The 12,418-nt window shown below is 51.5% G+C and overlaps 1 protein-coding gene across 5 annotated transcripts in view; it reads left to right on the forward strand.

The window, feature by feature from the left end:
- The first annotated feature begins 418 nt into the window (after positions 1 to 418).
- USP49 (ubiquitin specific peptidase 49) overlaps positions 419 to 12,418 on the forward strand; it is a 36,188-nt gene continuing 24,188 nt past the window's right edge. For 4 of the 5 annotated variants that reach the window (XM_038749776.1, XM_038749778.1, XM_038749779.1 and 1 more), the window contains exons 1-3: positions 419 to 616; positions 1,266 to 1,415; positions 7,905 to 9,246. In XM_038749776.1, coding sequence (XP_038605704.1) covers positions 7,933 to 9,246 — 1,314 coding nt within the window. In that variant the 5' untranslated portion in view covers positions 419 to 616; positions 1,266 to 1,415; positions 7,905 to 7,932. Of the gene's footprint in view, positions 617 to 1,265; positions 1,416 to 7,876; positions 9,247 to 12,418 lie in introns of all 5 variants that reach the window. The other variant, XM_038749777.1, reaches the window with a different exon arrangement.

The raw sequence follows: 12,418 nt of genomic DNA on the forward strand, positions 1-12,418 counted from the left end.
TAGAGAGCCTTTTATTGACAGGACAAATCTAGAAGTCTTCAGCAAAAAAAAAAAAAAGGAAAGCAAATGAAAGAGTTGGAAAGGTTTAATTTTTTTTTTAAATATTCAGCCTTTAGGCTAAGTATTTCCTAATTGGAGGTGATTGGAAATTTTTAAAATTAAGCCTTCATAATTGTAGAAAAGCAATTTATTGGATTCTCCTCACCCTCCCGCTGCCTCCCAGTTTGGTTCTGGGGACATTATCAGACATTATTTTTAGTTATTTTGCTGCTGTTCTCCCCCTGCCCCCCACCAACTCCGTGCCCGCTTTTCCCCTTCATAGAAGGATGGAAAAGCTAGAAACTGTCGGATCCTTTTCTGATTTTATTGCTGGTGCGCCCCCCCTTTCCCCCCCCATTGATTAGCATTTGGCTTTCAGGCTTCTGGTTGGCCGTGGTGTCTAAACCGGTATGTTCGTTTTCATCGTGGATGGTGGCCCCTCGTAGCGTCTGAGACTCTATCTAGGAAAAGCTTCGTGTTTCGCCTTTTCAAGTGAGAACTCCTCTTTCTGTCAGTGAAGATGGATTTCAGCCTGTTGGGCCATATTTTGAGGCCCCGTAGTCAGAGCCAGTGTGAGGTGAGTAAGCCCCGTTCCTAGATTACGGGGCAGAGCGACCCGTTCTCATTCTGGCCGGATTGAGGGCAGATGACATTCTCTTCGGTCGTTCCCCCCACCTGCCCCCCGGTTTCTCCGAGCCTCGTTTATTTCATTGAACGGTAGATTTCCCCTCGAGGGCCCTTCATCGGCACAGATTGTATCCTGAAATCAGAGAACAGATACAATGCTTGGTTTGGCAAACTGATTTCCTCCGCCCTCCCCCCGCCCCCTCCCCTTCAAGAACCTGCTTTAGCCTAACTCGGATCTGAGGGGTGAGGTTCAGGATTTTGTCGAGTTTTCCTGTTTGAATTTTCCCGTGCCATACGGTTAGGTCAACCAGGGACCACGACAGACTTATAACGGGAGAGGATGCACGTGATCTGCAGACTGATGGATCGGGAAAGGGAATTCCAGGGTGGGCTGCTCGTCCGATAGTGCTTCCTGGCAAAGTCTGGGGGTCAAGAGGTGGGCGGATGGGCCTGTCTTTCAGGTGCTCAGTTCCCCTCTCGGGGGGCTGGGGTGGGGGGGGAGGATATACTTTTTGAGTGAGAAGATGTACTCCGCAAGCAGCCTGAGTCAAGGTATTTTGTTTGCGTGTTCCTAACCCAGAAATGCTCTTCCTTTACAGGGCTTCGAAACGGGGCTCTGTTTCATGTGGTAAAGATCTCGGTAGCAATTAAATTCCTGAAGACCTGCCAAGGCACCCATTGGCTGAAATGGGGATATTCCAGCCACTGGTTTCTGAGTTGCGAAGGAGAGGCTGTTCAAATATGACTCAGTGAGTATTGAAACATCTTTAAATAATGACAAAACTGAAGGGGGTGGAGGTGGTTTTTCACCCTGAACGGTCCAGGTGGGAGAATTTTGCAGGAGAAATGCCGTTTGGGCTTTCTGTGAGAATTTCCTCCCCTCCTCTGAAAGACCAGATAGAGTAAATACGGGGTCTAAAACGTGGCGTTAGAAGGAGCAATAATAATTTAGTGGCTTGTTTCTTGGAAGCACCGTAGTACATCTCCCGATGCTTTGTCTTCATTTCCGGTTTTTGAAAGAACAGCAAATTAAAGACTTTTTCTCCGATGTGCCAATCAGATTACCGCGGGCAGAGTGCCAGACTTGAGGGGGTACTAATCTCTCTCGAACCTGCCCCATTGGTTGGTGCCGGAGCGATGCTTGAGCCAAAAACTCTTCTCTCTATTGTGCCTTTTGTTCCGCGTGTGTGTCAGCGGAGTTTGAGACAAGACAGCCGTGCGGTCTGCGTGTTAAGGGGGAGGACGCTCCTGGGCCCCGGGGATGGAGGGGAGGTCGGCTCTCGCAGATGTCAAGGCACGAGAAGTGGCCCCGGCGGGCCACGTCGGGCCCATCCGTCACGGGTATTTATTGAGCGCTTACTACGTGCGGAGCGCTGTACTTGGCGCCTGGGTGAGTACAATTGAGTGGGTAGGCCCGCTCCCTGCCCTCAGAGAGTTTACAGTCCAATGGGGGAGGCAGACACTAAGAGAAATTACAGATAGGGAAAGTGAATCCGTACAGACGGACGGTGGGGTGGGGTGACTATCAAAGCGCTTAGGGGATTCAGACCCAGTGTGAAGAAGTGGCGTGGCCTAGTGGAGAGAGCACGGGCCTGGGTGTTAAAGGACCTGGGTTCTAATCCTGGTTCTGTTGCTTGTCTGCTGGATGACTTTGGGCAAGTCATTTTACTAATCTCTGCCTCAGTTACCTCATCCATGAAATGGGGATTGAGACTGTGAGCCCCGTGTGGGAGAGTGGCTGTGCCCAGCCTGATTATCTAGCATCTACGCAAGAGCTTAGTACAGTGCCTCGTACATAGTAAGCCCTTAACAAATACCATTAAAAACTGCATAGGAAACACAGAAGGGAGGGAGAAGAGAGGGAGATGAGAGGTTCGTCCGGGAAGGCTTCCCAGAGGAGCTGTGATTTTAGAAGAAAGGGAGAGATATGAAGCGGGGGAAGGTCCAGGCAGGGAGCGGGGATGTGAGCAAGGGGTCCGACAGTGAGAGAGATGTGATTAAGGCACAGTAAGTAAGTTGGTGTCAGAGGAGTGAGGTGTGTGGAATGGGTCGTAACGGGAGAGGAACGGTGGTTCTTTAGGAGAGAGAAAGCCGTTTTGGGTACCTTAAAGCCAACGGTGAGGAGTTTCCGATGGATGCAGAGGCAGATGGGCAACGATTGGAGGGTTTGGAATCATTTTTCAGAAGATCGTTTGGAGCAGCAGTGTGAAGTATGGACTGGAGAGCGGAGAGGGTGGAACCAGGAAGGTCAGCCAGGAGGCCGATGCAGTAGTCGAGGCAGGATATGGCAAGTGTTTGGACCAGCGGGGAAGCATTTAGGATGGAGAGGGAAGGACAGACTCTAAAGGTGTCGCGAAGGTGAAACCGATGAGATTTGATGACAGACCAGGAACGGGTAGGCTAATTCAGTTGTATTGCATTCTCCCGACAGTGCTCTGCACATAGTAAGTGCTCAATAAATACCATTGATTGATTGATTGAATGAGAGAGATGTCGAGATAATCCCCAAGCCGCAGACTTGAGAGGAAATGTGAAATTGTAGAGAAGGACAGAGGTCTGGGCTGGAAAGGTAGAATTAGGAGTCATCTTTGTGGAGGTGGTAATTCGAGTCATGGGAGCAACTGAATTTTCCAAGTGGGTGTAGATGGAGAGAGAAGGGGATCCGGGCTTGAGCCATGCGAGAGCCCCTTCTGCCCCTCATAGTTAGAGAGCGAAAGGTAGAGGAGGAGCTGACAAGAAAGACTGAGAAGGAGAGGCCAGAGCGATAGGAAGAGAGACGGGAGAAGACAGTGTCACTGAAATCAAGGTTGGCTGGTGTTTGTTTGTGGTTAACAAACAGCAGTACAGCTGTTAGTTTAGTACAGTGCTTTGCACATAGTAAGCGCTCAATAAATACAATTGGATTGGATTGGATCGGACTGGTGTTTTTAGGAGAAGGGTCCACAGTGTCACGGGCCGTTGAGAGGTCGAGGAGGTTTAGGATGGCATAGCGGCCATTAGTTTTGGCAAGACGGAGGTCACTGGTGACCTCTGAGATGGCAGTTTCAGTGGAGTAGAGTGGAGGGGACAGAAGCCAGAGAGCAGGGGGTCGAGGCGACAGTTGGAGGAGAGGAAGTGGAGGCAGCCAGTGTCCGCAACTCGTTTGAGGAGTTGGGAAAGGAATGGTAGGAGGGAGATGGAAGATGGGGTGATATTTGATTCATTACCGTTAGGAGGTAGATTCAGCGCATTTCATGGACCTACTAAGGTCTCAACAAACTCCTAGGGGGTATGGGTGGCCCAGGGGAAGGAGGGAGGCAAAGATGAAGGTGGGGAGTGAGAAGTTGAGACCATGAAGGGTGTCTTTGCTGCTCTGGGAGTTCAGTGACAAGGAGAGTCTCTTTCCGGAAGCCGGGAAGGGGTCCACTCCAGGTTTTCCCCAACACTTCCAGTCTTCATTCATTCGTAGTTATTGAGCGCTTACTGTGTGCAGAGCACTGTATCTTCATTCAATCATAGTTATTGAGTGCTTACTGTGTGCAGAGCACTGTACTAGGGCCTTGGAAAGTACAATTCAGTAATAAAGAGAGACAATCCCTGCCCACACCAGCCTGAAGCAGCGTGGCCTAGTGGGAAGAGCCCAAGCCTGGAAGTCATAGAAGGGGGTTCTAATCCTGGGTCCTCCACTTGTCAGCTGTGTGACCTTGGGCAAGGCACTTCACTTCTCTGGGCCTCAGCTACCTCATTTGTAAAATGAAGATTCAGTACCTGTTCTCCTCCCAGCTTAGACTGTGAGTCCTGTGTGGGACAGGGACTCTGTCCAACCTGGTTCTGTATCATATATTTATCATGTATTATCCTGATATCCTGATTAGCTTGTATGATAATAATAATTGTGGTATTTGTTAAGTTCTTACTATGTACCAGGCACTGTTCTAAGAGCTGGGGTAGATATAAGCTCTTCAGGTTGGACACAGTCGCTGTCCCACATGGGGCTCACAGTCTTGATCCCTGTTTTACAGATGAGGGAACTGAGGCACAGAGAAGTGAAGTGACTTGCCCAAGGTTGCACAGCAGGCAAGTGGCAGGGCAGAGATTAGAACCTAGGTCCTTCTGACTCCCAAGCCCATGCTTTATCTGTTAGGGCCTGCTGCTTCCCATGAGGTATCTACCCCAGCTCTTAGTAGAGTAGTGAGCGCTTAACAAATACTATTGTTATTACTATTATTATTATTTGTATTATTAGATGTTCTCTGCCCTGAGACACTTTCCAAGATAGTGGGACTGAGACCCCCGCCAGCCAGACACTTTCAGATCAATCCATCAGTGTGAGCCTTGGAATCCCTGGGACACGAGATCTTTTCCTTTTTAATCATTTGGATTGAACCTCAAGTTTGATGCCTCCAAATGATTTCCACCCACTGATGAATTCCCGATTTTGTTTTCCCCTTTTCACTTGCTCCTATTATCAGCTTCTGGGAAGTACATTTAGACTGGCATAAGCGAGCTTCTTTTCTGGTACTAAGCTTCCCTCCAATAAGTTATGTGAGAAACGTTTTCTGAATCCTTCATCCCGTCAGTGGTAATTATTGAATGCTTGATGTGTGCCGAGTTCTGTACTAGGTGCTTGGGAAAGTACAATATAATCGAGTCGGTGGGCAGACAAGACAAGAGCCCATTAATTAATTGATTAATTCAGTCGTATTTATTGAACACTTACTGTGGACAAAACACTGTACTGAGGGCTTGGGACAGTCACATTCCCTGCCCACAACGAGCTTACAGTCCACAGGGGGAGGCAGACATTCAAATAAATGATGGAGCGGGGAAATAGAATGTAAGGCTATTTACATTAGTCTCATGAGGTTGAGGTGAGGGTCGAAGTACTTATGAGGTACATCGTCAAATGCAGAATCGACGCAGGGGGGAAAGCAAATAGGGGAAGCCAGGGCTTAATTTGGACAGGCCCATTGGAGGAGATGTGATTTTAGGAGGGTTTTGAAGGTAGGAGAGAGAGGCGGACTCTCCAGTATGAACAAAGTGGGAGTTCAAGGCTCAAGGGAAGGTGTGGGCAAGGGGAAGGAGGCTGATAGAAGAGATCGAGGTGTGGAGATTAAGTTGTTGTTAAGAGGAGTGGAATGCACAGATTAGATTGCTGTTAGAGGAGCAGAACGTGCAGATTAAGTTGTTGTAGAGGTAAGGTAGGAGGGAGAGAGCTGATCTAGTGCCTTAAAGGCAATAATAATAATACTTATGGTATTTGTTAAGCACTTACTGTGTGCCAGGCACTCTACTGAGCGCTGGGGTGAATACAAGCAAATCGAGTTGGACACAGCCCCTGTCCTGCAAAGGGCTCACAGTCTTCATCCCTGTTTTACAGATGAGGTAACTGAAACGCAGAGAAGTGAAGTCTCAGACAAATGGCGGAGCTGGGATTAGAACCCCATGACCTTCTATAATAATAATAATAATGATGGCATTTGTTAAGCGCTTACTATGTGCAAAGCACTGTTCTAAGCGTTGGGGGGATACAAGGTGATCAGGTTGTCCCATATGGGGCTCACAGTTATCATCCCCATTTTACAGATGAGGTAACTGAGGCTCTGAGAAGTTAAGTGATGTGCCCAAGGTCACACAGCAGACACGTGGTGGAGCCGGGATTCGAAACTATGACCTGACTCCAAAGCCCTTGCTCTTTCCACTGAGCCACGCGGCTTCTCTGACTCACAGGTGTGGGCTCTATCCACTACGCCATGCCGCTGCTCTAATTGTGGTGTTTGTGAAGCACCTGTTCAATGTGTCAAGCCCTGTTCTAAGCGCTGGGGTGGTTCCAGGTCAATCATGGTAGACGCGGTCCCTGTCCTGCATGGGTCTCATGGTCTAAGGGAACTGAGGTGGATGGGCAATGATTGGAGGTTATTGAGGAGTGGGGAGATAGGGACTGAATGGTTTTCCAGAAAAATGATCCGGGCAGCAGAATCAACTGGGAGAGGCAGGAGGCACGGAGGTCAACAAGGTGGTTGATGTAATAGTCAAGGTGGGAAATAAGTTCTTGGCTCAGGGTGGTAACAGTTTGGGTGGCAGGGTAAGGACGGATTCTAGAGATTCCTTCCACTTCCCCACGCCCTCTCTCCTCCGGGCCCACCCATCCAAGGGACCCGGAATGAAATGTGGAGACCCTTGTGTCTATCAGCTCCCACGCAGTCCAGGTTGGTAGAACCCAAAGGAACTAATAATAATAATAATAATAATAATAATAATCGTGATACTTGTTAAGCACTTATTATGTGCCAGGCACTGTACTAAGCACTGGGAGGGAAGGGCGGAGTGGGGGAGAGTACAAGCATATCAGGCTGGACACAGTCCCTGTCCCACATAGGGCTCACGGTCTTAATCCCCATTTCACAGATGAGTTAACTGAGACCCAGAGATGTGAAGTGATTTGCCCAAGGTCACATAGCAGAGGAGTGGTGGACCCTGGATCAGAACCCATGACCTTCTAACTCCCAGGCTCAGGCTATCCCTCAAATGAGGTCCCTGGGGGCGCGGGTGAAGGCGAAGAGCTCCCTCACTTCTTCCTGAACAGACTGAACCAACCACAGCTGGGTGGTGGGGATGGAGGGTCCCTGGAATCCCAAGGAAATTCATCATCTCCTAGTGGATAGAGCACAGGCCTGGGATTCAGAGGGACCTGGGTTCTAGTCTCAGCTCCGCCACTTGTCTGCTCTGAGACCCCGGGCGAGTCACTTCAGTTATCTGGGCCTGAGTTCCCTCATCTGTCAAATGGGAATTAAGACTGTGAGCCCCTTGTGGGACCCGGCCCGTGTCCAAACTGATTAGCTCGTGTCTACCCCGGTGCTCAGTGAAGTGCCTGGCGCATAGTAAGTGCTTAACAAAAGCTGTGAAAAAAAATAAATAAATGCATTTCGGTTTCAGCCTGAACCCAGGGGAAATATCGGCCCATCTCGTCTCAGGTGATTTCTTATCAAGGGACGGAGGGAGCGCGGTCTCTGCCCTTAAGCATTGTGGGAACTTCAGATGGTGCGGTCATTCAGTAGCATCTTCCGAGGGCCGAGCGGAGTGCAGTATCTTTCGGGAACCAAATTTTAGACCGGGGATTCCAGGAACGAAGACATCTTTGGGTCCCTGTTAGAAAAAAGAGGTAAAGGGGGAAAGAGAGTTCCCCTTCAAACGACAGAATGGCTCTGCGATCGCTTTTTTTTCCCCCCAGAACCCAACTTTCGGCTTGGTCTCGGCAGGTTAAAGGAGCGGAGCCATCTGTGAGACATGGATAGATGCAAGCACGTGGGGCGGTTACGACTCGCCCAGGACCACTCCATCCTGAACCCCCAGAAGTGGCAGTGCATCGACTGTAATACCACGGAGTCCATCTGGGCCTGCCTCAAGTGCTCCCACGTAGCTTGCGGGCGGTACATCGAGGAACACGCGCTCAAGCACTTCGAGGAGACCAGGCACCCGCTGGCGATGGAGGTGAATGACCTGTACGTGTTCTGCTACCTCTGCGAGGACTACGTCCTGAACGACAACCCCGAGGGCGACCTGAAGCTGCTGCGGAGCGCCCTCTCCGCCATCCGCAACCCCGGGGCCGACCCGGCGGGTCGGAGCGGGCGGACGCTGCGCTCCATGGCCTCGGGGGAGGCCGCGGCCCGCTCCCGCCGGGCCCCCCAGGGCCGGCCGCAGATGCTGACGGCTCTGTGGCACCGGCGGCAGTGCCTGCTCGCCAAGGCCCTGAGGGTCTGGTTCCAGAAGAGCTCGCGGGGCCGGCTGAAGCTGGAACAGAAGAGGCGGGCCGAGGAGCTGGAGAGGAAGAGGGAGGCCACGAGGCAGCGGAGGCGGGAGATGAAACGACGGCTCCTGGAGGAGCTGGCCAACACGCCCCTGAGGAAGAGCGCCCGGCTGCTGGCCCCCCGGGAGGGGTCCTTCCCGGGGGGTGCTGCCACTTCCTCTTCTACCTCAAGGACACGGGCGGCGGGCGGCGGCCCGTACCGCCGGCTCTACGCCATCCGGCGCGAGCCGGCCATGACCCCGGGGGTCACGGGCCTGAGGAACCTTGGCAACACCTGCTACATGAACTCCATCCTCCAGGTGCTCAGCCACCTCCAGAAGTTCCGGGAGTGCTTTCTGACCCTGGACCTCTCCGACACCGAAGACCTCTTCGCCAGGTCGCCCGGCGGCCCGGCGGCCGGGGCCCGGGAGCGGTCGGGCCCGCCGGGCGGCCTCAACGGCGGGGCGGCCACCGGCCAGAGCCTGGAGCTGATTCAGCCCAAGGAGCCCAGCTCCAAGCACATCTCCCTCTGCCACGAACTGCACACCCTCTTCCGCGTCATGTGGTCCGGGAAGTGGGCCCTGGTGTCCCCGTTCGCCATGCTGCACTCGGTGTGGAGCCTGATCCCCGCCTTCCGCGGCTACGACCAGCAGGACGCGCAGGAGTTCCTCTGCGAACTGCTGGACAAGGTCCAGCAGGAGCTGGAGTCGGAGGGCACCAAGCGCAGGATCCTCATCCCCTTCTCCCAGAGGAAGCTCACCAAGCAGGTGCTCAAAGTGGTCAACACCATATTTCACGGCCAGCTGCTCAGCCAGGTAGGTCTTCCGGCTCCCTTCGTCCTCCCCGCCGGCCTCCCCCGGCTCGGCCCCGACGGTCCGCCCCAGCGTCCGGTCGTCGCGCCTCCGGCCGGATCTGTCGAGCACTCGCTGTGGGCGGAGCGCTCTGCTAAGCGCTTGGGAGAGTACCCGACGTGACGGAGTCCGTAGAAGGGTTCCCCGCCTACAGGGCGGGCGGCGTGGCCTAGCGGAGGGAGCACGGGGCTGGGGGGAAGGGGGTGGCAGAGGACCTGGGTGCTAATCCTGCCCCTGGCACGGATCTGTGCTGTGGGGCCTCGGGCCAGTCGCTTCACTTCTCTGGGCCTTGGTTACCTCACCCGTAAAATGGGAATTAAATCCTATTCCCTCCTATTAGCCACCCCCCCCCCCCCCCCACCAAAGGAATCTTTGGACCGCTCCTCTGGGAGCTTCCAAGCTTGCAAACTAATCGGGGTGGGGTACAAAGACCCTCCAGCCATGGGGACTCCCCACTCTCACGTGCAGCCCTTCATTGCAACAGAGGCCAGGGTAGAGAAACAGCGTGGCTTAGTGGAAAGAGCCCGGGCTGGGGAGTCCGAGGTCGTGGGTTCTAATCCCAGCTCTGCCGCTTATCAGTTGTGTGACTTTGGGCAAGTCGCTTCACTTCTCCGTGCCTCAGTTACCTCATCTGGACAGTGGGGATTAAGACTGTGAGCCCCACGTGGGACAACCTGATTACCTTGTATCTACCCCAGTGCTTAGAACAGTGCTTGGCACATAGTAAGTGCCTAACAAATACCATCATTACTAGAGAAGAGAGGGCTTGGGCTCCAGGCCACCCCCGGGCTTCTCACAGGGCATCGGGGACAGATCCCCCAGTTGACCTCTAGACTGTAAGCTAATCGTGGGCGGGGAATGTGTCTGTTTATTGTTATGTTATACTCTCCCAAGCGCTTAGTTCAATGTTCTGTGCACAGTTAAGTGCTCGATAAATATAATTAAATAGGGGAAGTAGCATCATCATCATCATCAATCGTATTTATTGAGCACTTACTGTGTGCAGAGCACTGTACTAAGCGCATAGCATGGGAGAAGCAGCATGGCATAGTGGACAGGAAGTCAGAAGGTCATGGATTCTAATCTTTGCTCTGCCACTTAATAATAATGATGGCATTTGTTAAGTGCTTACTATGTGCAAAGCACTGTTCTAAGCGCTGGGGAGGATACAAGGTGATCAGGTTAACCCATGTGAGGCTTCCAGTCTTAATCCCCATTTTACATATGAGGTACCTGAGGCACAGAGAAGTGACTTGCTGAAAGTCACACAGCTGACAAGCAGCTGAGCCAGCACTTGTCTGCTGTGTGGCCTTGGGCAAGTCACTTCTCTGTGCCTCAGTTACCTCATCTATAAAATAGGGGTTGAGACTATGAGTCCCCCGTGGGGCAGGGATCGTGTCCCATCTGATTTGCTTGTATCCACCCCAGTGCCTGGCACACAGTAAGCACTTAACAAATACCACAATGATTATTATTATTGAATGAACATCCCCCTGGGGCACTGGGCTGAACTTGCTGATTGTGTAGTCTCTGTTGCTTCTGCAGGGCAAGCTGTGAGGTGCCCCCCCGTGTCTGGGAATGGAGGATGGGCAGGGGGGTGCTCTCCATGCTCATTAATAATAATAATAATAATAATAATAATAATAATAATAACCTTTATTAAGCACTTTGTATGTGCCCAACATCATCATCATCAATCGTATTTATTGAGCGCTTACTATGTGCAGAGCACTGTACTAAGCGCTTGGGAAGTCCAAATTGGCAACATATAGAGACAGTCCCTACCCAACAGTGGGCTCACAGTCTAAAAGGGGGAGACAGAGAACAAAACCAAACATACTAACAAAATAAAATAAATAGAATAGCTATGTACTCTAAGCCCTGAGGTAGGTACAAGGCAATCAGGTTGTCCCACATGGGACTCCCCATTTTATAGATGAGGTAACTGAGGCACAGAGAAGTTAAGTAATTTCCCCCAAGTCACACGGCTGACAAGAGGCGGAGGCGGGATTAGAACCCACTACCTCTGACTCCCAAGCCCGGGCTCTTTCTACTAAGCCACACGGCTTATCTGGGAGCCTCCGAGGAGAGGAGAATGGCTCACGGAGCGGGTTTTCCCCGGAACCAATGCTTTCAGGCAATCTATCGATCAATCGATCAACGGTATTTATTACATGTGAGCCCCACGTGGGACAGGGACCGTGTCCAGCCCGATTTGCGTGTATCCGCCCCAGAGCTTACTACAGTGCCTGGCACTCAGTAAGCGCGTCACGAATACCACAGTTATCATTATTACAGACTATAAGGGAAGCAGCATGGCGTAGTGGACAGAGCACTGGCCTGGGACTCAGAAGGACCTGGGTTCTGATCCCGGCTCCGCCACACGTCTGCTGCGTGACCTTGGGCAAGTCACTTCACTTCTCCAGGCCTCGGTTCCCTCATCTGTAAAATGGGGGTTAAGACTTGGAGCCCCACGTGGGACAGGGACTGTGTCCAACCCGATTTGTTTGTATCTACCCCAGTGCTTAGTACAGTGCCTGACACATAGTAAGAGCTTAACAGTTACCATAAAAAAGAAAACAAGGAGCCTAACTATCTAGAGGGGGGCGACAAATATTACTATAAATAAATTCCTCTTTTTGGTACGGGTGAGCCCACTGTTTCTTAGACTGTGAGCCCACTGTTGGGTAGGGACTGTCTCTATATGTTGCCAACTTGTACTTCCCAAGCGCTTAGTACAGTGCTCTGTACACAGTAAGCGCTCAATAAATATGATTGATTGATTGATTACCTACTACATCTGCAGTTGCGCTAGGCAGGATCGGGTCTGTGGGATGGATGCAGAGAAGCAGCGTGGTTCAGTGGAAAGAGCCCGGGCTTTGGAATCAGAGGTCATGGGTTCAAATCCCAGTTCCACCAATTGTCAGCTGTGTGACTTTGAGCACGTCACTTCACTTCTCTGTGCCTCAGTTACCTCATCTGTAAAATGGGGATTAAGACTGTGAGCCCCCGTGGGGCCACCTGATTACCTTGTAACCTCCACAGTGCTTAGAATAGTGCTTTGCACATAGTAAGCGCTTAATAAATGCCATCATTATTATTATTATTATTATTATTATTATTATTATTATTATGT

Source organism: Tachyglossus aculeatus, chromosome 7 (genome assembly GCF_015852505.1).
Source record: "Tachyglossus aculeatus isolate mTacAcu1 chromosome 7, mTacAcu1.pri, whole genome shotgun sequence".
NCBI classification, from domain to species: domain Eukaryota; kingdom Metazoa; phylum Chordata; class Mammalia; order Monotremata; family Tachyglossidae; genus Tachyglossus; species Tachyglossus aculeatus.